The sequence below is a fragment of the Gymnoscopelus braueri genome (genome assembly GCF_963280865.1).
Source record: "Gymnoscopelus braueri genome assembly, chromosome: 2".
NCBI classification, from domain to species: Eukaryota; Metazoa; Chordata; class Actinopteri; order Myctophiformes; family Myctophidae; genus Gymnoscopelus; species Gymnoscopelus braueri.
Genome location: NC_137604.1, coordinates 1,690,254 through 1,716,256, shown reverse-complemented (window position 1 = coordinate 1,716,256; position 26,003 = coordinate 1,690,254). Strand labels below are relative to the sequence as shown.

At 40.7% G+C, this 26,003-nt stretch overlaps 1 protein-coding gene across 1 annotated transcript in view; it reads left to right on the top strand.

Moving 5' to 3' along the window:
- alg13 (ALG13 UDP-N-acetylglucosaminyltransferase subunit) overlaps positions 1–18,061 on the top strand; it is a gene marked incomplete at both ends in the record, with an annotated part of 41,845 nt that extends 23,784 nt beyond the window's left edge. The window contains 12 exons of the mRNA XM_080413413.1: positions 891–998; positions 1,751–1,901; positions 2,417–2,603; positions 7,883–7,918; positions 8,706–8,761; positions 9,890–9,934; positions 10,535–10,649; positions 12,221–12,340; positions 13,700–13,740; positions 14,773–14,896; positions 17,171–17,260; positions 17,703–18,061. Coding sequence (XP_080269539.1) covers positions 891–998; positions 1,751–1,901; positions 2,417–2,603; positions 7,883–7,918; positions 8,706–8,761; positions 9,890–9,934; positions 10,535–10,649; positions 12,221–12,340; positions 13,700–13,740; positions 14,773–14,896; positions 17,171–17,260; positions 17,703–18,061 — 1,432 coding nt within the window. The remainder of the gene's footprint in view (positions 1–890; positions 999–1,750; positions 1,902–2,416; positions 2,604–7,882; positions 7,919–8,705; positions 8,762–9,889; positions 9,935–10,534; positions 10,650–12,220; positions 12,341–13,699; positions 13,741–14,772; positions 14,897–17,170; positions 17,261–17,702) is intronic.
- Between the last annotated feature and the right edge of the window lie 7,942 nt (positions 18,062–26,003).

Below are 26,003 nucleotides of genomic sequence, written 5' to 3'. Positions count from 1 at the left end.
CAAGCTCATAGCGCGGCACCGAGTGCTGCGCTACGAGCTTGTAGATCTGCAATTATTATCTTGAAAATTTGAGCCAATCTTTGAACGTATGTATATATATATATATATATATTTTTTTTAAGCGAACATTTTTAACTCATGTTACAACTCCAGTCCCTGGAATACAGCTTGTTCTCACAGAAGAAAACTAGAAAACAGAGAAACATGTATTTTTATAATACATGAATAACCTTTGACCTCTTTTTTACATATATTTGTATGTCTTCTTAAATGTCATCATGATGTGAGTGCACAGAGATCTCATTTTAAATAAGCCATGTGCTTTTATGAGCGATCCAGTTTAGAGGACCTTGTATTGTGAATTGTACTTCCATGTACTGTTACCATGTCTTTCTAAATAAAGTATTCAATCAATCAATCAATCAATTCATTCACATCAGGAGGTGAAGCGGTGAACATTCGACCCCAGCGTCCTCACTTTTCCCACATTCACACCAACGGTGGCAAAGCTAGCGCCGAGCGACTCATTAGCGGAAACGTGTAGGGTTCAGTGTCTCAACGTGGAGGGTTCAGTGTCTCAACGTGTAGGGTTCAGTGTCAGTGTCTCAACGTGTAGGGTTCAGTGTCTCAACGTGTAGGGTTCAGTGTCAGTGTCTCAACGTGTAGGGTTCAGTGTCTCGCCCAAGAGAGCTGCTTAAAGTCCAGTGTGAGGTTTTCACAGTCAGGGATCATCTGGGATCTACGAGCTCTGCTTCTACTGTTCTAATGTTCTGCTCATTTAGATTATGTCCTATAATTTTCATGTCCTCGCAGGTGTAGTAATTAATACAAATGTTTGTGTTTTCTGTGTGTGTGTGCGTGTGTGTGTGCGTGTGTGCGTGTGCTATCAGAAGCTCGGTCCGGTTCATGAACCGCCACCTGATTGGTCCACAGCTGGCCTATTACCACCCTGGGAGGCGCTATTACCATGGTTACGACAACTACTCCTTCCGGTCCCGGTGAGTTCAACTAATACATAATAATAATTATTATATAATCTATTCATTTATGATACATTATGGGTGGACGTCACAAACGTAACACACTCTGATCCACACCAAACGTGGCACCAACACTGGTCAGGGGTCTGCCATCAGAATAGCCACACCAGGGGCCCCATGTGGCACCCAGGGTCCATCGATTGGTTGTGATATCGCCCTGACAACCAACAAAAACCAATAAAACCCGAGGCTGACTGAGCTGACTGTCCCTTCGGAGAAGTTCGGACTATAGGATCTAAACTATTACAGTCTCCTGGAGATGGGATCCTAAAACTCGAGTCAGGCTTAGTTTGCTCACAACAAAACTGTCCTTCTTTTGTTATTTTAGTTAGCAAAATGAACGGCCTAAGGTAAGGGTAATGCTTTACAAAGGTGTAAGAGGAAACCCCTCTCATCTGAGCATCTTTTCAGCGTCTGATAGCCTAGTTAAAGTAAATGAAATGGTCAAACCCCATTCAGCAGTTAATTCATTCTGCACTTTTAGTGGCCTGGATTAGCGGCCTGCAAATCTACTTTAATAAAATACAATCACTGTCCCTGTTGTGGGCACGTTGTTATAGGAAAGAACATAACGAAAAAGATCTACAAGCTCATAACGCTTAGTAGATCTGCTATTTTCACTACTATTGCATGAATCTGAAGTGTGACAGAAGTGTGTGTGTGTGTGTGTGTGTGTGTGTGTGTGTGTGTTGTGTGTGCGTGTGTGTCAGTCGCAGTCGTCGTCAGATCGCTGCCATCAACAAGGACTGTCAGTTTGGTTTCCCCGGCAACCCGGGGGAGGAGGAGTCTCAGGAGCTGGAAGGGTCCATCACCTACTATCACCTGGAGGAGGGGGGCGAGGCGGTGTTCCCCCCGCTGACTGTAAGAATGGTTCAGTCCTAAAACCCATTAACACCTGCATGAGGCTCATTCTTTAATGTATAAAATATATAATAATAATAATATAAAAAAACGTATGTTTCTATATCAGTGGTGCTCCAACGTTTTCATGTCAAGGACCCCCAAAATGATATGCATTTGGCCTGCGGACCCCCATCTCATAATATTTGACCCCAGAAGCAAAAGATTGTCCGCTTTAAAGAATACGTAATATATTCAAAGATTTGAAGATTTTCAAGATAAACAAAAAAATATCAGATATACAAGCTTGTATATCTGATATTTTTGAATAGCCAACCAATGTGCTATCTATCTATCCATCTATCCATCTATCCATCTATCCATCTATCCCTCTCTCTCTCTCTCTCTCTCTCTCTCTCTCTCTCTCTCTCTCTCTCTCTCTCTCTCTCTCTCTCTCTCTCTCTCTATCTATCTATCTATCTATCTATCTATCTATCTATCTATCTCTTTCTATCTATCTCTCTATCCCCCACCAGGGTCAGGCTGTGGCCCCTCCCCCTCCCCTGATGGGACCTCCCCCACCACACGGCCCCTCCTACTGGGTCCAGAGAGGAAGCGGGGGTCCGGGGACCCTCCCCTCCTCACCCCCCCACCCCGCGGGGAAACCCCCGGTGACATCATCGGAGGAGGAGCCAGAGGACACCAGCACCCTGGGAGACCAAGGTGAGCAGAAAGCAACTTCAACAAGTACTTGTACTCGAGTACAAGTACTCGAGTACAAGTACTTGTATTCAATTATTGGAAACTTTAGATATTAATTACTAAAAAGTGCAGGTTTATCTTCATATAATTGGTCCTCACTAATTATAATATGATGACATCATGTCTGTCTACTCACTCTGTGTCTCAGAGGAGGGCTGTAGACAGTTCAGAAACCTGCCTACCAGTGACATCATCGATGGTAAAAAACAATAACAAAAAAGACGTAAAAACAGCTGATCTCGTTGGACAGATGGATGTGAAACCTTTTTCCCTTCAGATTTTGTCCAAAACTCACAATGTTTCATTCAGATGTTTCATATTTATTTGCAAAGTTTGTGAGAGGAGCCACAGATGCTACAAATGCCACTGTTTGTCATGGAAACTTGATTTGTATTTTTATTTTAAAATGACCATCAAAAAGGGCTTTGATTCTATTTGCCAGTAATTGCCTTAAAAAATGTGCGGGCGGGGCCTATTTCTTACAAAAAACGCTTACAGTATATCATGAACGCATCATCCCATCAACTCCATATTGGGATTGAATGTTGAGGGCCTTGATAAAGCACCAAGCGCCACGAACACAAAACATTTGCACCGCCTGTCGTACAATTTACAATGTAGGCATTACTCTTTATCCAGAGTGACTTACAGTAAACAAGGAAAACACATACATAGAATACAGAGAGACAGTGTAGTGTTTCAGTAAACTATAGGATCATAGAATACAGAGACAGTGTAGTGTTTCAGTAAACTATAGGATCATAGAATACAGAGACAGTGTAGTGTTTCAGTAAACTATAGGATCATAGAATACAGAGAGACAGTGTAGTGTTTCAGTAAACTATAGGATCATAGAATACAGACACAGTGTAGTGTCTCAGTAAACTATAGGATCATAGAATACAGAGACAGTGTAGTGTCTCAGTAAACTAGGATCATAGAATACAGAGACAGTGTAGTGTCTCAGTAAACTATAGGATCATAGAATACAGAGACAGTGTAGTGTCTCAGTAAACTATAGGATCATAGAATACAGAGAGACAGTGTAGTGTCTCAGTAAACTATAGGATCATAGAATACAGAGACAGTGTAGTGTTTCAGTAAACTATAGGATCATAGAATACAGAGACAGTGTAGTGTCTCAGTAAACTATAGGATCATAGAATACAGACACAGTGTAGTGTCTCAGTAAACTATAGGATCATAGAATACAGAGACAGTGTAGTGTCTCAGTAAACTATAGGATCATAGAATACAGAGACAGTGTAGTGTCTCAGTAAACTATAGGATCATAGAATACATAGAGACAGTGTAGTGTCTCAGTAAACTATAGGTTCATAGAATACAGAGACAGTGTAGTGTCTCAGTAAACTATAGGATCATAGAATACAGAGATAGTGTAGTGTCTCAGTAAACTATAGGATCATAGAATACAGAGACAGTGTAGTGTCTCAGTAAACTATAGGATCATAGAATACAGAGACAGTGTAGTGTCTCAGTTAACTATAGGATCATAGAATACAGAGACAGTGTAGTGTCTCAGTAAACTATAGGATCATAGAATACAGAGAGACAGTGTAGTGTCTCAGTAAACTATAGGATCATAGAATACAGAGAGACAGTGTAGTGTCTCAGTAAACTATAGGATCATAGAATACAGAGACAGTGTAGTGTCTCAGTAAACTATAGGATCATAGAATACAGAGAGACAGTGTAGTGTCTCAGTAAACTATAGGATCATAGAATACAGAGACAGTGTAGTGTCTCAGTAAACTATAGGATCATAGAATACAGAGAGACAGTGTAGTGTCTCAGTAAACTATAGGATCATAGAATACAGAGACAGTGTAGTGTCTCAGTAAACTATAGGATCATAGAATACAGAGAGACAGTGTAGTGTCTCAGTAAACTATAGGATCATAGAATACAGAGACAGTGTAGTGTCTCAGTAAACTATAGGATCATAGAATACAGAGACAGTGTAGTGTCTCAGTAAACTATAGGATCATAGAATACAGAGACAGTGTAGTGTCTCAGTAAACTATAGGATCATAGAATACAGAGACAGTGTAGTGTCTCAGTAAACTATAGGATCATAGAATACAGAGACAGTGTAGTGTCTCAGTAAACTATAGGATCATAGAATACAGAGACAGTGTAGTGTCTCAGTAAACTATAGGATCATAGAATACAGAGACAGTGTAGTGTCTCAGTAAACTATAGGATCATAGAATACAGAGACAGTGTAGTGTCTCAGTAAACTATAGGATCATAGAATACAGAGACAGTGTAGTGTCTCAGTAAACTATAGGATCATAGAATACAGAGACAGTGTAGTGTCTCAGTAAACTATAGGATCATAGAATACAGAGACAGTGTAGTGTCTCAGTAAACTATAGGATCATAGAATACAGAGAGACAGTGTAGTGTCTCAGTAAACTATAGGATCATAGAATACAGAGACAGTGTAGTGTCTCAGTAAACTATAGGATCATAGAATACAGAGACAGTGTAGTGTCTCAGTAAACTATAGGATCATAGAATACAGAGACAGTGTAGTGTCTCAGTAAACTATAGGATCATAGAATACAGAGACAGTGTAGTGTCTCAGTAAACTATAGGATCATAGAATACAGAGACAGTGTAGTGTCTCAGTAAACTATAGGATCATAGAATACAGAGACAGTGTAGTGTCTCAGTAAACTATAGGATCATAGAATACAGAGACAGTGTAGTGTCTCAGTAAACTATAGGATCATAGAATACAGAGACAGTGTAGTGTCTCAGTAAACTATAGGATCATAGAATACAGAGACAGTGTAGTGTCTCAGTAAACTATAGGATCATAGAATACAGAGACAGTGTAGTGTCTCAGTAAACTATAGGATCATAGAATACAGAGACAGTGTAGTGTCTCAGTAAACTATAGGATCATAGAATACAGAGAGACAGTGTAGTGTCTCAGTAAACTATAGGATCATAGAATACAGAGAGACAGTGTAGTGTCTCAGTAAACTATAGGATCATAGAATACAGAGAGACAGTGTAGTGTCTCAGTAAACTATAGGATCATAGAATACAGAGACAGTGTAGTGTCTCAGTAAACTATAGGATCATAGAATACAGAGACAGTGTAGTGTCTCAGTAAACTATAGGATCATAGAATACAGAGACAGTGTAGTGTCTCAGTAAACTATAGGATCATAGAATACAGAGACAGTGTAGTGTCTCAGTAAACTATAGGATCATAGAACACAGAGAGACAGTGTAGTGTCTCAGTAAACTATAGGATCATAGAATACAGAGAGACAGTGTAGTGTCTCAGTAAACTATAGGATCATAGAATACAGAGAGACAGTGTAGTGTCTCAGTAAACTATAGGATCATAGAATACAGAGAGACAGTGTAGTGTCTCAGTAAACTATAGGATCATAGAATACAGAGACAGTGTAGTGTCTCAGTAAACTATAGGATCATAGAATACATAGAGAGTGTAGTGTCTCAGTAAACTATAGGATCATAGAATACAGAGACAGTGTAGTGTCTCAGTAAACTATAGGATCATAGAATACAGAGAGACAGTGTAGTGTCTCAGTAAACTATAGGATCATAGAATACAGAGACAGTGTAGTGTCTCAGTAAACTATAGGATCATAGAATACAGAGACAGTGTAGTGTCTCAGTAAACTATAGGATCATAGAATACAGAGACAGTGTAGTGTCTCAGTAAACTATAGGATCATAGAATACAGAGACAGTGTAGTGTCTCAGTAAACTATAGGATCATAGAATACAGAGAGACAGTGTAGTGTCTCAGTAAACTATAGGATCATAGAATACAGAGACAGTGTAGTGTCTCAGTAAACTATAGGATCATAGAATACAGAGAGACAGTGTAGTGTCTCAGTAAACTATAGGATCATAGAATACAGACACAGTGTAGTGTCTCAGTAAACTATAGGATCATAGAATACAGAGACAGTGTAGTGTCTCAGTAAACTATAGGATCATAGAATACAGAGAGACAGCGTAGTGTCTCAGTAAACTATAGGATCATAGAATACAGAGAGACAGTGTAATGTCTCAGTAAACTATAGGATCATAGAATACAGACACAGTGTAGTGTCTCAGTAAACTATAGGATCATAGAATACAGAGAGACAGTGTAGTGTCTCAGTAAACTAGGATCACAGGTAAACAATGAACCTAGTATCTGTCTTAAGTAAACAATACATCTAAAAATGATCTGTACATCAAAACTATACAAACTATAGGATGCCAGGTCTACAAATGAACCTGGCATCTGTCTACATAACATGTTATCTACATCAGTGTATATCAACCCTGGCAAACGTCCCAATTTTGGGCCGGGGCTACTGCTGAGGTGTGCCGCGCCGTTTGGAGAAGGTTTGAAAAAATATCATTTTGGGAAAAAAAAAAAAAAAATAATAATATTTTTTTTTTTGTTTTAACAATAATAATAATCAGGCATGCAAACAGCCCCGAGGTGAAAAGGGTGACAAAATGCTGGGTTTTTTTCGGGTCAGGTGTCACACTATTGCCCTATTTGGATTCAAAACGGCTAGTGGAAGCTGAAAAGCTACAAGTTTGCATGTCTGAATAATGCAAAAACAGAAATATTTGTTTGCATTTGCTTTTTTTCTCCCCCATATATTTTCATGATAAAAAAGTGCGTATCGTATATATATAATTATATATATATACCGTATATCTAGGTGTGCCCTGGGATTTTTTGGCTATGCCAGGTGTGCCTTGGCACAAAAAAGGTTGATAGACACTGATCTACATTACATAACATAACCTTTACATAAGACTGCATGGTCGTCAAGGCTGTAGTTCAAGTTCAAAACCCCCCCCCCCCCCTCCACACAGCTTCCTCGTGTTGTGGCGGCGGTACCCCGCGGCCTGACACAGTCCGGGTTAGGCAACCCGGCCTGGTGGAGACCTGCGCTCCAAAGTAGAGCACTTTTCTAGTTTATTTGTATGAATGCAGGAGCAATGTCTTCTATCTCAGTTTGCTAACGTTCCAGGAAGAGAAAGGCTGTAGGTTCTATTAGCTTTGGATTCCCCCATCGATGATGTCACCGGTAGGCACAGGTTTCTGAACTGATCACAGCCCTGACAGACATGATGTCATCTTATAATGAGGATTAGTGAGGATGAAAATGGTTGAGGCGCTCCTTTAAATCTTTATTTCTGTCTGTCTGTCTGTCTGCCAGCTGAGTACTCGGAAGAATACATCTATGCCAGCCAAGGTGAGGATGTTTGTTTGAAATTTTAGACAGGATGTGATGTCAGAGATGATGTATAGTCACATGACAGGTTTACAGTGTAAATAACTTTATTGTCACATGACAGGTTTACAGTGTAATAACTTTATTGGGTTAGGGCTAATCTTGGATTTGAACCCAGTTTCCTGCCTACGTGCTGACATTTTTACCATTGAGCTAATACAGTGTATATCAACCCTGGCAAACGTCCCAATTTTGGGCCGGGGCTACTGCTGAGGTGTGCCGTGCCGTTTGAAGAAGGTTTGAAAAAATATAATTTTTTTTTTTTTAAACATTTATAATAATCAGGCATGCAAACAGCCCCGAGGTGAAAAGGGTGACAACATGCTGTTTTTTTCGGGTCAGGTGTCACACTATTGCCCTATTTGGATTAAAAACGGCTAGTGGAAGCTGAAAAGCTACAAGTTTGCATGTCTGAATAATGCAAAAACAGAAATATTTGTTTGCATTTGCTTTTTTTCTATATATATATATATACACCGTATATCTAGGTGTGCCCTGGGATTTTTTGGCTATGCCAGGTGTGCCTTGGCACAAAAAAGGTTGATAGACACTGAGCTAATAGAGCCTGCCTGCTTGCTCAGGGGAGAAAGAGACATGACCTTTGACACCATCTAAATGGGACCCAATTATATAAGTTATATTGTATTATAACATACTCTACCATACAGATTGTTTAATTTTAATGAATGTTTTAATGGTTTAATTGTAATGATTGTAATGAATGTTTTAATGGTTTAATTGTTTTAAGATGCAGACTTCCAGAGTCCAGTGGTGTACGCCTCCAATGATCCCAACAACAACCTGGTAAACAGCTTACTTCTCATCCTATACTAACCTAACTAACTAATTCACCTAACTAACTAATTCACCTAACTAACTAATTCACCTAACTAACTAATTCACCTAACTAACTAATTCACCTAACTAACTAATTCACCTAACTAACTAAGTAACCTAACTAACTAATTCACCTAACTAACTAAGTAACCTAACTAACTAAGTAACCTAACTAACTAATTCACCTAACTAACTAAGTCACCTAACTAACTAAGTAACCTAACTAACTAATTCACCTAACTAACTGATTAACCTAACTAACTAATTCACCTAACTAACTAATTCACCTAACTAACTAATTCACCTAACTAACTAAGTAACCTAACTAACTAATTAACCTAACTAACTAATTAACCTAACTAACTAAGTCACCTAACTAACTAAGTAACCTAACTAACTAATTCACCTAACTAACTAATTCACCTAACTAACTAAGTAACCTAACTAAGTAACCTAACTAACTAATTCACCTAACTAAGTAACCTAACTAACTAATTCACCTAACTAACTATTTATGAATATGGTGATTTCATTAACTCATTAAGACTGGGAACACATCTGTGTCATTTTAAGTCATGGGCTATTCAAAAATTGCAGATCTACAAGCTCATAGCGCGGCACTTGTAGATCTGCTATTTTTGAAAAATCTTGGAAATGTGTGCAAATCTTTGAATATATATATATATTTTGTAACTCAAATATTTGCTTTGGGGGGGGGTCCCTGGAACAAGACATTTTGAGATGGAGGTCCGCAACCAAATCCATATCTAAACATGTTTTCTAAATCCTAACAGTATGTTGCTATATCAGTGGTGCTCCAACTTTTACATGTCAAGAACCCCCCAAAATTATTTGTATTTGGCCACGGACCCCCATCTCAAAATATGTTGTTCCAGGGACCCCCAGAAGCACAGATAAAACAGTATAAATGTTCGCTTTAAAACATATATATTTATATATATATTTTTTTTTCATTCAAAGATTTGCACAAACTTTTTACGATAAATAGCAGATCTACAACTTAAGCTCATGAGCTTGTAGATCTACTGTAGGCCTACTGTCTGAATGCTTTACTGTTTGTGTGTGTTTTTCTAGGTGATCCAGGAAGACTCACAAACACACTACAACTACACACAGCAGGTGTGTGTGCGCACACACACACACACACACACAGTCGTTTTTTCAATGACATTTTTAACCCTATACGTCTATAGTGTCACACACCAAAATAGCTGATCTGCAAGCAGAGTGTTGGGCTCGTTACTCAGAAACAGTAATATATTACTCATTACTTGTCTCTTAAAGGGATTGTTCACCCAAAAAAATTACTTTGTCACCCCATGGAGACTTGAAGTCATGGATATTCTTTAGTTTTTGTCTCATTCCTATTAAAGACAATAATTTGGTGACCAGCAGTGGTTCCGGTAGGAGACACAAAGGAGACTCTTTGTGTCTCCCACCGGAACCGCTGCCGGTCATCAAATTATTGGCTTTGGAATGCGAAACATATCCTTGAAGTCTCCATGGGGTGAGTAATACATAGAAAAAAAGTCATTTTGGGGGTGAACTATTCCTTTAATATTATCACATTACTTCTTACTCCCTGCCAAAAGTAACTCCTCAACACTACTCGTTACTTTACTTAATTAGGCTTTAACAATATGCATAACGTGTGTGTGTGTGTGTGTGTGTGTGTGTGTGTGTCTGTGTGTGTGTGTGTCTGTGTGTGTGTGTCAGGTGGTGAAGCCTACAGCTGTTCTTCCCTCTTCACCTTCATCTTCCTCATCCTCCTCTTCCTCTCCCACCTCCCCCACATCCCACCTGCCCCCCCCTGCCCACAGCCAGCCACGCCCAGGTAACACACACACACACACACACACACACACACACACACACACACACACATTAATAATAATGTATCATACTAGCGGGTTGAAGGGCTCGCTTATTTTGGGGTTCTTTTCATTAACCTGGTTGCTTGTTTCTCTCGCTAAACCTGGCAACTGTATGAATTTGTAGAATCCCCCCAAAAGCAAAGATTTTAGTTACAAATGTTCGCTTTAAAAATACATGTTCAACGATTTGAACACATTTTCATTATTTTCCCCAAAAATAACAGATCTACAAGCTCATATGAACAATGTGAATTGTTTGTCCGTTTGAATTTTAACATTGAAGTGGATGGAGCAGCAAATCTTTGGAAATTGTTATCTCCTTATTCGTTTGGAATATCGAAAAAGTGTCAACACTAAATAATTAGAGAATCTTTTAAGATTTTTATTTTTTTGACGTTTTTAAACGTCTTTGGCAGGCAATAGCTGAATTCCCAAAGACGTTTATAAACGTCTTTGGCAGTTAATGTGTTAAGAAATGACTAATAATTGAAAAGAAAAAACGGGGAAAAAAAGGCTAGTGAAAGTTACTGTGTGTGTGTGTTGTGTGTGTGTGTGTGTGTGTGTGCGTGTGCGTGTGCGTGTGCGTGTGTGTGAGATATCACATGTGAGTTAACTATAATCACAGTAATCCTTAATCAAATTCTAAATAAATGGGCGCAAAGAACGAGTCCATTGAATGAACTCACCAAAACATCAATTTACAATGTAGGCATTTATCAGACTCTCTTAATCCAGAGGGATTTACAGTAAGCAAGGTAAACACCAGGTAATACATCAAATGCATAGAAATAGTCATCTAGGATCATAGGGAAACCAAGAACAGTAGAATATCCAAAATAAATAAATCACGGCTGGTGAATCACAGAAAGTGTGATGAAGCCTGCTGTTCCAACGAGCTAAACTCTATCCTTTAGAACAGGGGTCTACAACAGGGGGTCCGGGACCCCTAGGGGGTCCTCAGAGCTACTACAGGGGGGGGGGCGAAAATGTGTGCAAATCTTTGAATTTATATATATATTCTAAAGCAAACATTTGTAACTCAAAACTAAAGCTACGAACTTGTAGATCTGCTATTTTTGAGATATCGTGAACATTTTCTCAAATCTTTCCTTCATGGGGGGTCCCTGGAACAACATGTTTTGAGATGGGGGTCCAAGGCCAAATACATATCATTTTGGGGGTCCTTGACATGAAAAGGTTTGAGAACCACTGATTATAGAAACATAAGTTTATCAGAAAACCGTTTAGGATTTAGAAAACATTTTGCAGAATCGGAACCTCAGGCCTCAATGGGTTAATAAAAAAAAATCGGGCGTCCTGCTGGGACTGGGAGATGAACCGGCAACCTGGTGTTCAGCAGACTCTCTACGTAGCAGCTCTCCTGATTGGATGCCGTCGGTATCCCGACCTGAAAAAGCCATTTATTTAAACAACAAAATACAACTTATACTGCACATTTAAATTGACTGTGTGTGTGTGTGTGTGTGTGTGTGTGTGTGTGTGTGTGTGTGTGTGTGTGTGTGAGTGATAGTTGCCATGGCGATCCCAGCCCCCTCCCCCTGGTTGGTCAATGAGATGGGTGAGCCCGTGGCGACCGTGATGGCCCCGCCCCCTTATTCCTACGACCCCAACGGCACCGACCTGCCCAGAGGTACACACACACACACACGCGCGCACGCACGCGCGCGCGCGCGCGCGCACACACACACACACACACACACACACACACACACACACACACACACACACACACACACACACACACACACACACACACACACACACACTCACACTCACACACTTCAATGTGCTTTACACCATTGGTTCCTAAACTGGGGGTCGGGATTCCCAGGGGGTCCCCAGATTATTTTGTGGGTCCCCAGATTATTATCTTAATGTACAACATAGTTTTCTCTCTCAACAGTAAACAAACCAACATACAGTATCAGTGTATTCAGGGTATCTGCACATTTATAAAGCTACAATTTAAAGTAATACTAGGTCACTTTTTCAATAAAACTAAAGTTAAATTGTATATCTTTTGTGAGTGGCAAAGGTTTCACAACACCCACTCCATGAATTTCACCCCCGAAAGCCTTTTATTTATATATTTTCTATTGAACGGTGTCAGGGGGGACTTTCCCGCGCAAATGACGTCATCTGGCCGGAAAACGGAAGCGGAAATGCACCGGTTTCCTGTTTGGCCAGGAACTACCGCGCTAATAACAAAAGGGAAACTCATGCTGATTTTAAGAGATTGTATGATTTGAAGATCGAAAAACAACAGAAAAAGAAAACACAGCTCACGGTAACTAAAGCTCCACTGGCTAAGAGAAACGATCCACAGATCGTATAAAACAATTAAAAGAACGCTTTTTGAAACGCTTCCGTCTTCCGGTGAAAACAAATGGAATTCTGGGTAACAGAGGAATAAACAAACGGCCTGCAGTGACGGTAATGACCAGCAGAGGCTGCTAAAAATCGTTATTTGTGGACCTGCATTGTATAACTTTAAGGACCTTTAAGAAATGTTTAATTGGCCAATTTGGTAAATGTTACGTAAGAAAGAGTCAAACATTGTGAAAATAGCAGATCTAAAAGCTCACAATTCCTCGCAGCGTGAGACATTGTGAGCTTGTAGATCTGCTATTTTCACAATATTTATGTGTGGAACCGAGTCAAACTAAATGTAATTTCTGGGGGGTTCCCAGTTGAAATGGGATAATTTGGGAGGGGTCATGACCTAAAAGGTTTGGGAACCCTTTCTTTACACAAAACAAAGGAAACACATTATAAAATGACATTAGAATTACAGGGAAAAAAAGCAAGGTACGTTTTTTAATTAAATGAAAAGAAGAGAAAAAACTCAATCAAAGGCACAGAAACGTCTTTAGTTGTGATTTAAAAAGTGGCAGCAGAACATGTTTCTGAGAGTTTGAGATCAAAACTGAACCCCCCCCCCCTCTCTCTCTCTCTCTCTCTCTCTCTCTCTCTCTCTCTCTCTCTGCAGACTACAGGATTCTTCAGTATTATTTCAACCTAGGAGTTCAGGTACAGTATGACTACAGATTAAACACGTGATATTAGAAGTGACACAAAGACATGAGCAGACACACTGTAAACATGAAGCTGAATACATAATATCACAATATAGAGCTATTTAACACTGTTACTGAACAAACACTCTATAGTAATGATTAATATCACAATATAGAGCTATTTAACACTGTTACTGAACAAGCACTCTATAGTAATGATTACTATCACAATATAGAGCTATTTAACACTGTTACTGAACAAACACTCTATAGTAATGATTACTATCACAATATAGAGCTATTTAACACTGTTACTGAACAAGCACTCTATAGTAATGATTACTATCACAATATAGAGCTATTTAACACTATTACTGAACAAGCACTCTATAGTAATGATTACTATCACAATATAGAGCTATTTAACACTGTTACTGAACAAACACTCTATAGTAATGATTACTATCACAATATAGTGCTATTTAAAGGTAGGGTAAGTGATTTTCTTTGGTTAAAATAAGTGTTAAATAGCTCTATATTCTGATAGTAATCATTGCTATAGAGTGTTTGTTCAGTAAAAGGAGTCTCCTTGTCTCTTCAGCTCTTTATAAAACAGAAAATGCATTTTCCTTTCAGTTTCAGTTTCATTTCCAATTTTATCCAATCAGGATAGAGAACTCAATCAGGATATAGATTAAACAAGTGAAATTGGAAGTGATGACAATAAGAAATGAGCAGGCAAAATTGGAACTGGAACACTATAAAAATGAAGCTTAAAAATGGGTACTTTCTCCTGATTGGCTGAGATTTTGACACCTACCGGAAAATGTATTTTCTGTTTATTAAAGACCTGGAGAGACTCTATAGCAATGATTACTATCTCAATATAGTGCTTTAACCTTTTAACAAAATACTTTTTGTTTTAACCAAAAAATATCACTTACCCTACCTTTAACTTTTCAAAGTTGTTTTTTATTTGTTTTAACCAAAACATTTAACTTGCACTGCCTTTAATGTAATGAGGTGTAATTCCCCTCCCGTCCAGTGGTGTCACCAGAACAGCTGGCAGCAGGTATACCCGGCCCCTCCCCCACCAGACGCTCCTTATCACTACCAGGCCTACCCGGCCTACCTAGGCCCCGCCCACAGCCAGGAAGTAACCATACATGGTAAGAGCATAGACGTATAAACGTAGATACCTCATTGGCCGCTGTGGTTCATTGGAGCGATGCCAAGCCCCCAGAGCCGCGGTAGAACAGTGAAGCGACCTGGTGGTCAATCTGAGAATGCATCACTTCCGCATTTAAAAATGTATTTTCGTTTGTGTGCCTGCTCATTACTCTATGACCACGCCTAATCCACCCAATATTGGTGCTTCCGGCAGACAGATTCTATTAGTTAGACCCAATCGACCCAATTTTAAACTTCCGACAGACTTCCGGGTGTTTAAAACGCTAATGAGCAACTTTCATTGAAATTAATAGCTGGGGGCGGGGCAATCCGCCCTCTAGATATATATAACTATAAGCGATGCGCCATCACAAACGTCATGTTTTGTGGGGAGAGGCGAGCCTCCTCCTGCATTTATGTCTGTTAAAACAGGACGTCTCTCCACTATTAACACATTCATAACTCACTGAATTCAACACTCAAAACAACACTGAGAAAAAGAATAGAGTCTGCACACTGGACTTCATCAGGATATATATCCTGATGAAGGCCTAAACAGGCCCAAACGTTGACCAGCAATAAAAAACAAAGCGGAGCTTTTTGCAAACTTCACCAGTGTGCAGACTTTATTCTTTTTTTCATCCTACTTTGTTTGCCTTGCACCTGGGCCACGGATGTGCGTGCACTACAGATACGTAAAACAACACCTCCCTCTGTGGTTAGTTAATAGATCCTGATATGTTAAACGAGGGTAATGATAGGATAACGTTTAAGATCAAATAAAGTTAATTTAGGGAGTAGTCTGAGGCTGTCTGAGGATTTAAAGCACATGTGAACGTGTGAACTGACAGTATTTCTAAACATGTGGAAGTAATGACAATGCTGCAGTTCTCATCAATGTTCCAGCAGGTGGCGCTAATTACCCTCCTTTGGCTGCAGAAAAATGTCAATGAGAATTTGCCTCGACTTTATTACCTTAGTAAACCGTTTAGTAAAAACATGATGTTTTCACTCGTTAGTTTCAAGTATTCTTTCTTTTTTTATATATATATTTTTTATCCCACGATTTTGCAACCCTTTTTCACCTAGTGCCAATTGTCTAAGTAATCCGGGGCGCTACACGCCCCCTGCCAGCCTAGGGAGAGCCCAGAGGCGAGCTCATGCCTCCTTCAATGCATGAGAGCCAACTAGCCTTCTTATCACCTGACAGGGGGGAGTGTCCCCGGTAGGACGTAGCTTCTTATCACCTGACAGGGGGGAGTTTCCCCGGTAGGACGTAGCTTCTTATCACCTGACAGGGGGGAGTTTCCCCGGTAGGACGTAGCTTCTTATCACCTGACAGGGGGGAGTTTCCCCGTTAGGACGTAGCTTCTTATCACCTGACAGGGAGGAGTTTCCCCGGTAGGACGTAGCTTCTTATCACCTGACAGGGGGGAGTTTCCCCGGTAGGACGTAGCTTCTTATCACCTGACAGGGAGGAGTTTCCCCGGTAGGACGTAGCTTCTTATCACCTGACAGGGGGGAGTTTCCCCGGTAGGACGTAGCTTCTTATCACCTGACAGGGGGGAGTTTCCCCGGTAGGACGTAGCTTCTTATCACCTGACAGGGGGGAGTTTCCCCGGTAGGACGTAGCTTCTTATCACCTGACAGGGGGGAGTTTCCCCGGTAGGACGTAGCTTCTTATCACCTGACAGGGAGGAGTTTCCCCGGTAGGACGTAGCTTCTTATCACCTGACAGGGGGGAGTTTCCCCGCTAGGACGTAGCTTCTTATCACCTGACAGGGGGGAGTTTCCCCGGTAGGACGTAGCGTGTGGAAGGAAAACGTATTCCAACCAGTTCCTTTCCCCTCCATCAGGCGCCCCGGCTGACCAGGGGGAGGCAGTATAGAGACCAGGATTACTACATGTTTTTTGTGAGGGTATTAACTACCCTAGGAGACACGGGGAGAACATGCAAACTCCACACAGAAAGGCCCTTTCACCAAACCCTTCATTCACACAGTATGATTAGTGTTAATTTGTAAATTATGGTCCCATAACATGTTTTAATTGATGATAAAGCAGGGGTGTGTTTTGGGGGGCTTGTGATTGATTGGTTTCTACTGAGTGAAGAACCGCCCCTCACTCCCCTTCCCACCAATAGGACACTGGTTGAGGTCGCACTTTGCAGCCATTTTTCGCTGAACTAGCAGGTAGTTCTACTCATGAATGTCAGCTAATCAACAGGTAATTAAGTCATTAATGAATGAACTCATTGTGTTGTGACACTACAGCAACCGCACAGCCCGGCCCCCACCAACCCCCTCCCTACCCAGAATCCACCAGGGCAGGAGGGGACGGACAGACAGACGGACACGCTAACGGTGAGTACACCATACATGTGAATGTGTGTGTGTATATATATATGTACGACTCATTGATTATGTTATCAATTATAATATCTTTTTTGATTGATCGAATAATCGTGAAAAACTTTTATTTATTCTTCAACAAATTGAGAAAAAAAAAGTGTAAACTCGATATAATGAACTAAATTGATTAGCATTTTTAACCACTTAAACAACAACTTCACCCATTGTCAACCTTATCTTCATATGATTGGTCCTCACTAAGGCTCATTATAATATTATATATAATTGGTCACTAACAGGCTGTACTAGTGAAATGCTCCTTAAGTGGTTGATCAGACTTTTGATATAATCGATTTAGTTGATCACAAAATATCTACATGTTTTTTACTGTTGATTTGTTATAAAAATAAACCGGTCTTTCCACCACTAAGCACTGACTCTCTCCACGTTTTAGGCCACGCCCTATCCCTGGATTGCTCCACCCCCGTCGCTACCTCCCCAGTAAGCCCCTCCCCTCCGGGCCTCCTGTACCAGGAGCAGCCGATGCCCATCCCCCCCCTCTCCTATGACCCGCCCCCTGGCCCCGCCTACCTCACCGTCCCCCCTCCTCACCCCCATCACTCCGCCTACTTCATGCCTCCCGCCCACTGGGGGGGTGCGGTTACAGGAGGCCCCTCCCCCCACCATGGCGGCGGGCCACACCCCCGGCTCTACTGCCCTGCGCCTAGCCACGCCCCCTCACACATGATTGGCTACATCGCCACCGGCCCGCCCCCCACTCACCACGCCTCGGCGACACACTACCTGCCGTAACACACACACACACACACACACACACTCACTTGATACTTTAAAGGGGTATGTCACTTTAAAACACTTCTGGGGTAATTTGTAACGTTTACTCAGGCTTTTGTGCAACAGTTTTTAAGTTTCTTCATTTAATATTTTGATAAAAATTTTATCAGATACAACACTTCCTCCTTTTTTGATTAAATTGGACTAAACTAAATTAAGACTCTTTGAAAACACCCGTTTTGGCGTGAGGGGGCCATTTTTATTTTTTCCAATGACTATTTTATTTTATTTTAATTTATGTTATTTAATTTATTTAGTTTTATTAAATAAATAAAAAATTAATAAAAACTTGTCTGGGGTCAAACACAAAATCCCGAGTAGACGTTTAAAGGACTCTAGAAGTGTTTTAAAGTGGATTACCCCTTTAACACACACACACACACACACACACACACACACACACACACACACACACACACACACACACACACACCATATATCTTTACTACTTATAAAGATATATAAAGATAGTCACCTTCCAGCCGCCTCCTGTTGGCTTTGTTTGTTTGTTGTGGCCGTTTGCTTTGTTTACATTGTTTGTCGTTTTGGGTTGGTTTATGTTGGAGCAATAAACACAGTATGTTCACCTGAAGTCAACCTGTTTCTTTCTACTGTACGTTGTTGCCGGGCGGTTACGGAGGTACGTCCGTCCCGTATAGGCTCTCTGACTAACAGGTAATTTCCTATCCTAGTGAACTAAACCTTCTATTCACTCATAGGAAGCACATAATCCTATGGCGTAAGATATTCACTCCAGCTCGTTAACCGATCTCCGTCTTAAGGCCACACCCTTTTTCAGCTATAGGCATTGATCATGAACAACCCATTAACACATTTACCGCCGGGCCCGTAGTTCTACGGGCCGTTAAATCCAACGGTTAAGCGCCAATCCCGTAGCCTACGGGCTGTGGTGCTTTTTCCTTTTTTTCGAAATTGGAAATCGGAAGTGCGATCACGTTTTTTGTTTCCCGTCTGTCTCCATTCTAAGTCGTACCCAAAAACCCCTGTAAAAGCCCCTGTAAACATGTAGTTTTTCATCCTCGCATTTCCCATGTTAACTTAAACGGTCAGAACTCAAACCTGGCGGCTCCGTTTGACACTGGTAGAAGCAGTGAGATCTCCGCGATGTTTACAAACAGTGCACAGCTCAATCTTAAGGATTTTAACAAGATCTATGGCGACGTGAAAAAAACAAAAAACAACAATAAAACGTTGGCACTGGTGAGTACATTATGAGATTAACCTCTGGCGGTCAATGTGTTAATCACTCGCTGCCTATAATCACCTTAATTAATATCTTATCGGCTATCTTACTTTAAATGCGTGCAAGTTGGTGTAGTTACTGGTTTGAGTATTCGGAATGTATTAACAATGTCTAAATCCAAGGTGTTGTTTCTTGAATAGTGACTAAACTCCTATTGAATCAATACCCAAGGTGGGGTTAGAGGTAACCCTTAAAATCCTTTAAATGCACTGAAACCACGTTTTACTCTATTAAGGAGATAAACCAAATTAGGAGAATTATCTCCAAAGTGTATAAAATGACTCTATGAAACTTCTCTTTAAAGAGGTGGTGCCATGGTTTTGCACTTTTTCTGTTTTTCATGTGTCTATGAGGTTGATAGAACTTCATTAAGCCCCCCGGTGGTGTTTTTATGGTGTTTTATGTCTTCTCTGACTATTTGGAGTTTCTTCCTGGAGGCTGAAACCTTGAGGGTCAAACGTGCCAATAGAGAAACAGCGCTTTAGTGACATCACAAAGCCATACCCTCCCCCTCATTATCATAACACAACAGGTGTGGGCATGAGGAGGAGGAGAGACAAGGACAGGTGGGTGGTGCTAAGGTGGAGGAGGAGGTGCTAAGGTGAGAACCAGGTATACTTAATGAACTGGAGGCGTGTCCACATAAAAACATAATTTTAACAATTTCTGTATACTTTTTTGTTGTTGAAAAAAATCCTTACATAATAATAATACCTTATGATCAGGTTTTAGGGTTGAAAAATATCATGGCACCCCATCTTTAAATGCAGGAAATATAAAATTTATTACAGAAATTGCGTTTACAGCTTAAGCCAAACTTCAGGTAAAAGTAAGTAAAATTGAATATATTGTTCAATTAAGCAATTACAAATTCATCACAGAATGTATACATGAAAATATAAAAGTTCTACCCACAGATATTCCAAAACAGGGGTACGATTATACTATCAATGTATAATAATATTAATAATAAATAGTTAACAATTAATATGCCTATGTGGCCTTACTTCTATGTAATACCTTTCCTTTCTACTTCCCTTGTTCCATTCTTTAAACTACCTTTCTCTTCTGTTTCAATGATTGTCTCATCTCTTAAACAATTATTAGCACCATAATTAATCATAATGAATGTTTCTCCACTTCTGTTCAACCTAATAATATTATGTTCAAAACCTAATACCATCATGTTCAAAAGTATTTCTACTTCAGCTTAAGTATTTCTACTCCTGGTTCTCACAGCCTCGCTTCTCCGCTCAGGCTCACTCTCTGCTCAGCACAACGCCCTGTCTTGTAATTTCCTGTTGCTCGCTACTAGTTCCTCATACTGTACTGGGTGCTTCTCTCAATACTGACGCAACTCTCCAACTCTCCTACTGTACGTCATCATATTAACCCTCCAGTCTCCAGTTTGCTTTAGAATACAATTTACTGAACCAGTTTCAAGTTTACATGCCTTAATAGATCTTCATCTATCATTGATATAGAAAATAACAAACACTTGATCAATTATTTCATAAAAAGCCTATATACAACAATTCCCCATAGCTCCTTCACCAAACTTCCCCACCCCAATGGTCCCAGTCAGTCTATGCCCATGAAAAGGTCCTCCACGTTGGATAAACTATGACTCTGGGTGCTTGGGTGGTCTTCCTCCTCTGGTGGTGTCCCAGGCGTTGGAATAGAGGGGGAATAAGGTGAATAGTATAGGATAGAGGGGGAATAAGGTGAATAGTATGGGATAGAGGGGGAATAAGGTGTGCTGCGAGATGGGTCTATGCTCTCATCCCATTCTTCTGGGGTTGATGTGGGGTCATAGAGGGGGGAGGGGGTACTTCCCAATTATGGGGTGGTCACCTCATACTCTTCTCTTATGCCAACAGGGGAATGATGGGCTCTATCTGGTGATCCAATCTGCCTCATTTTTCGCATTATCTGTTGCTGTCGAAGGGTCAGGTCATCCAGATCCATCGCATCCAAATCTGAACCCTGCTCCTCTAATCCCCCCTCACTGTCTCTCTCCTGCTGCCACTCCTCTACCTCCTCTCCTTCATCGTCACTTATTTCTATCACTTCCCCCTGACGCTCTCTATCTCTCCTCATTCCTCCTAACACTCCATGAAAGGCGGCGATTACATTTCCAGCCTGCATGGAAGCCACCACATTATCTACTAGCTCTTCATCTGTTAGCATGTTGATGGCCTCCTCTGTTAGCAGCATAGCTCCGGGCCCACTGTCTGCCAAACCTGAACTTGAACTGTCAATATTGGGCAACAGTGCACTTGAGCTATGGAGCCTGCTGAGTGTGTCACCGTGAGGCAATACTGAACTTCTGCTTTCTGTACGCTGGCTATGGTGGGGCATTGCATTATCTGGGAGCTTCCTCTGGCTAGGCATCACATGTGCAGTCTGTTTAGGCAAAATGCTTGATGGGGGGCCACTGGTGACAGTGGATCCTCTCAGAGGAGGGTCTCGACTGATGCAGACCCCGCCCTCAGCGACAACGTACAGTACATAACAACCACTTCAGAGATGAAAAGTTGCGTGCACACACACACACACACACGTGCACACACTAACCCACCTAATACGTAATCATTTGCCTGTGTTTATTCTCGATAGAAACCGTCTGGATGTCATATTGATGTTTATGTTAGTTTTATTAGTCTATAAAACATAAAACTAAATCTTGAAATTAATTTGAATGTTTCTACATTTGAGAAAACTTTATTGCCTCTTCCACCTGCTGGCATTTGTTTTCCGGTTACATTCTGGACCGGAAGATACCAAGAAAAATTCCTGAAAATAGTGGCTTCAAAACAGTGTGAGGGCGCGCTCCCACCGCACTTTTATTTTACCTCTGGGGCAGAATCTGCCAATGCATTGTCAATGTAAATGCGTGGATTCACGCAAGAGCGGATTTTTCCGCTTGTCGCGCAGACCTTGCGTTTATCTGCTCTACGCGACTTGGAAGCATAAAACTGTTGGAGGCAGGAGCTGATTTTCCTCCTCTGTCCAATCGGGTGAGTCGAAGGCGGACCGTCCCAAGACTCAGGAAGCAACATGGTGCTCAACGCAGAAGGCGGTGCGGGCGACGGGGAGGGTCTTGAAAGTGAGTGACAGGTGCGTCACTCCCGTTTTTTAGAATCCGCTGGCTGCAAAAACCTGGCCGCGCACAACCTGCGTTTAACAGCGGCCAGCCAACTTTTGGTGAGAGCGCGCCCTGAATGAATGTTTTATTTCCCTGTCCGGACAATTTCTTGACCCATCCCCCATGGGATTATCAGACACATCAATTTTAAAACCTAAATAAAATATCAAAAATTCCAGTGTCTTACCCAACCAGCAACTCATAATACAGTCTGATTTAAAACAAGCCACATACATTAATATATACCTGCACATAGAATACATCAAAGTTAATGAAAATTCATCCATTATAAGTCACCCTTCTCCTCCTATCCCACGCTTTATATTCTGAAAATGCAAAAATATGAATAAAAATAAATTCAATGAAAGCACCATTCTCATAATCTATCAGGTCTTGATCAGGGGTCTGTGGACTTTTATGTCCTAACTTTGAGAGTGTGTAACACTCTAAGAAACACCCTGAATGGAATGTGGGCGTGCACTTATGTTAATATATATACGGTGTGGTTGTGGAAAAGGGGGCGGGTTTGGTAAAAAAGGGTCCGGAACGTGTCATGCTTGGTTGCCATGTCTGCTTATTGTAAGCGACATTGCCCTTGTTTTTCTGTGAAGGTGCTTGTAAAGACTGGTGGTTGCGGTTTGTCCCTGTTTCTAAAACGTTGTTGATATTTGGTATGAGTTTGGTATTATTGGTTGATATATTGATATATTTCACACACACTCACATTGGATTAATATCCAATTAATTCTTGTTTGTGTGTAGAAACCAATGGGTTTCCCTGTGTCCATTCCTTTTACATCTATAGTAGTCTTATCTTATGATTATGATAATGATTATGGTAATGACATGTATCTGCTTGACCCAGTTATACATGTGTTGAATCATCTCATCTGCATAATCACATATTTGATAGATACATAGATACCTTTATTGATCCTGTGGGGGCATTTCAGTCGCCCCGAGGCAGCACAGCAGTTAAGTTACAGGTTACAGGTCGTATACAGCAGTGTATATCAACCCTGGCAAACGTCCCAATTTTGGGCCGGGGCTACTGCTGAGGTGTGCCGCGCCGTTTGAAGAAGGTTTGAAATAATGTAATTTTTAAACAATAATAATAATCAGGCATGCAAATAGCCCCTTGGTGAAAAGGGTGACAACATGATGTTTTTTTCGGGTCAGGTGTCACACTATTGCCCTATTTGGATAAAAAACGGCTAGTGGAAGCTGAAAAGCTACAAGTTTGCATGTCTGAATAATGCAAAAACAGAAATATTTGTTTGCATTTGCTTTTTTTCTCCCCCATATATTTTCATGATAAAAAAGTGCGTATCGTATCGAAGTTGTGTGCCCAATATCTTATCGTATCGTTTCGTGAATTTAGTCGGCACACCCCTAGTGTGTGTATATAGATATACCGTATATATATATATATAATTATATATATATATATATATATATATATATATATATATATATACCGTATATCTAGGTGTGCCCTGGGATTTTTTGGCTATGCCAGGTGTGCCTTGGCACAAAAAAGGTTGATAAACACTGGTATACAGCAATACAAGGGTAAGAAAAACAATGAGAAGCTCCGTCAATAATTATCAACTGTAAACAACAGAGGTAAGGCACTGTAAGATGATTCTTCCTCTTGTGTGGTCACATGGTGTAAATACAATACATTATAGGTTGTGATACATGGTTTGATTTTAGTGTAGTAACTCACCTGGATGCATTCCATGCATGTACACACACACACACACACACACACACACACACACTCACACACTCACACACTCTCTCACACACACACACACACACATACAGTAACATAAATGTGTGTGTGTGTGTGTGTGTGTGTGTGCACGCACGCGCACCAGGGCGTTGGTGACAAAAAGTACTTTTTAGAGTTTCCTTTTTTCTTCAGAATAACCACCCTGGCTAAAACAAAGATTAAACAACAAAAAGACAGATCTTTGTCTTAATGTTTTGTGTAAAGCACTTTGTTAAAATGTGTTTTACAAATATGCTTGTCTTTTCTTTTCCAAATAACTCAATTGCTATAAAAGTATAAATATGAGTGAGTTATTAAATGCATAACGGTTGCTTCCTCTTATGTGAAATACATGAGAATGAGTAAGCACATACTGTTGTTAAACCACATCCTGTTGACAATGACATTTATTCTACTTCTCTAAGTCACTGGTTTCTCAAAGTGGGGTGTGGGGACCCAACAGGAGTCATTGAGGAGTCATTCCAGGTGGTCCCTAGCAAGATGCACGTTAGCCCTTTATACTTCAGCTCTTTGACAATAGCACATCTTGTAGAGTTTTCACATGTGAGTAATGCATGCTGGGAGGTCACTAGGCCAGTAAGGAGCAATGCATGCTGGGAGGCCACTAGGCCAGTAAGGAGCAATGCATGCTGGGAGGCCACTAGGCCAGTAAGGAGCAATGCATGCTGGGAGGCCACTAGGCCAGTAAGGAGCAATGCATGCTGGGAGGCCACTAGGCCACTATCAAAATATACTTAAAGTACCAAAAGTAAAAGTACTCATTATGCGACTCATTGTGAGCTTGTTGATCTGCTATTTTCAAATGGCTGAAATGTATATAGGGCTGAAGTGGTTAATGTATGTTTTGTAATAATAATAGAAATCTACAAAGTAACTAGTAACTAGTAACTAGACAACTAAGTTGTCAAATAATTGTAGTGGAGTAAAAGTATAGTATTTTCCTCTGAGATGTAGTGGAGTAAAAGTACAGACAATTGGAAATACTCCAGTAAAGTAAAAGTACCTCAAAATTGTACTTAAGTAGCCTACAGCACTTGAGTAAATGTACTTAGTTACTTTACAGACAGACAGACAGACCAGAACGGGGCATGAATTCCCTTTTTCCATTGTTCCCAAGTAGGCGAGTTTAGTTATTAATAATAATAAGGGTCTGATCCTTCAAATTATACGTTATAGAGTTATAGTTACGTTATAGAGTAGAGTAGTAGAGCAGTGAGTTGTGGATCGGGAGGTAGAGCGGACACAAGGTTCACTGTGAGCTTGTAGATCTGCAGTTTTTTGCAGTTCAAGGATTATTATGGGGGTCCCCAGTTCAAATAGGATTATTCTGTGGGGTCCCCAGTTTAAATAGGATTATGTTGGGGGTCCCCAGTTCAAATAGGATTATGTTGGGGGGTCCCCAGTTCAAATAGGATTATTCTGGGTGGTCCCCAGTTTAAATAGGATTATGTTGGGGGGTCCCCAGTTCAAATATGATTATGTTGGGGGGTCCCCAGTTCAAATAGGATTATGTTGAGGGGTCCCCAGTTCAAATAGGATTATGTTGGGGGGTCCCCAGTTCAAATAGGATTATTTTGGGGGGTCCCCAGTTCAAATAGGATTATTTTGGGGGTCGCGGCCTGAAAGGTTTTGGAACACTTGACCTAGACAACACAATGAATGCAGAAACCACACTTCTATACGTCTCTGA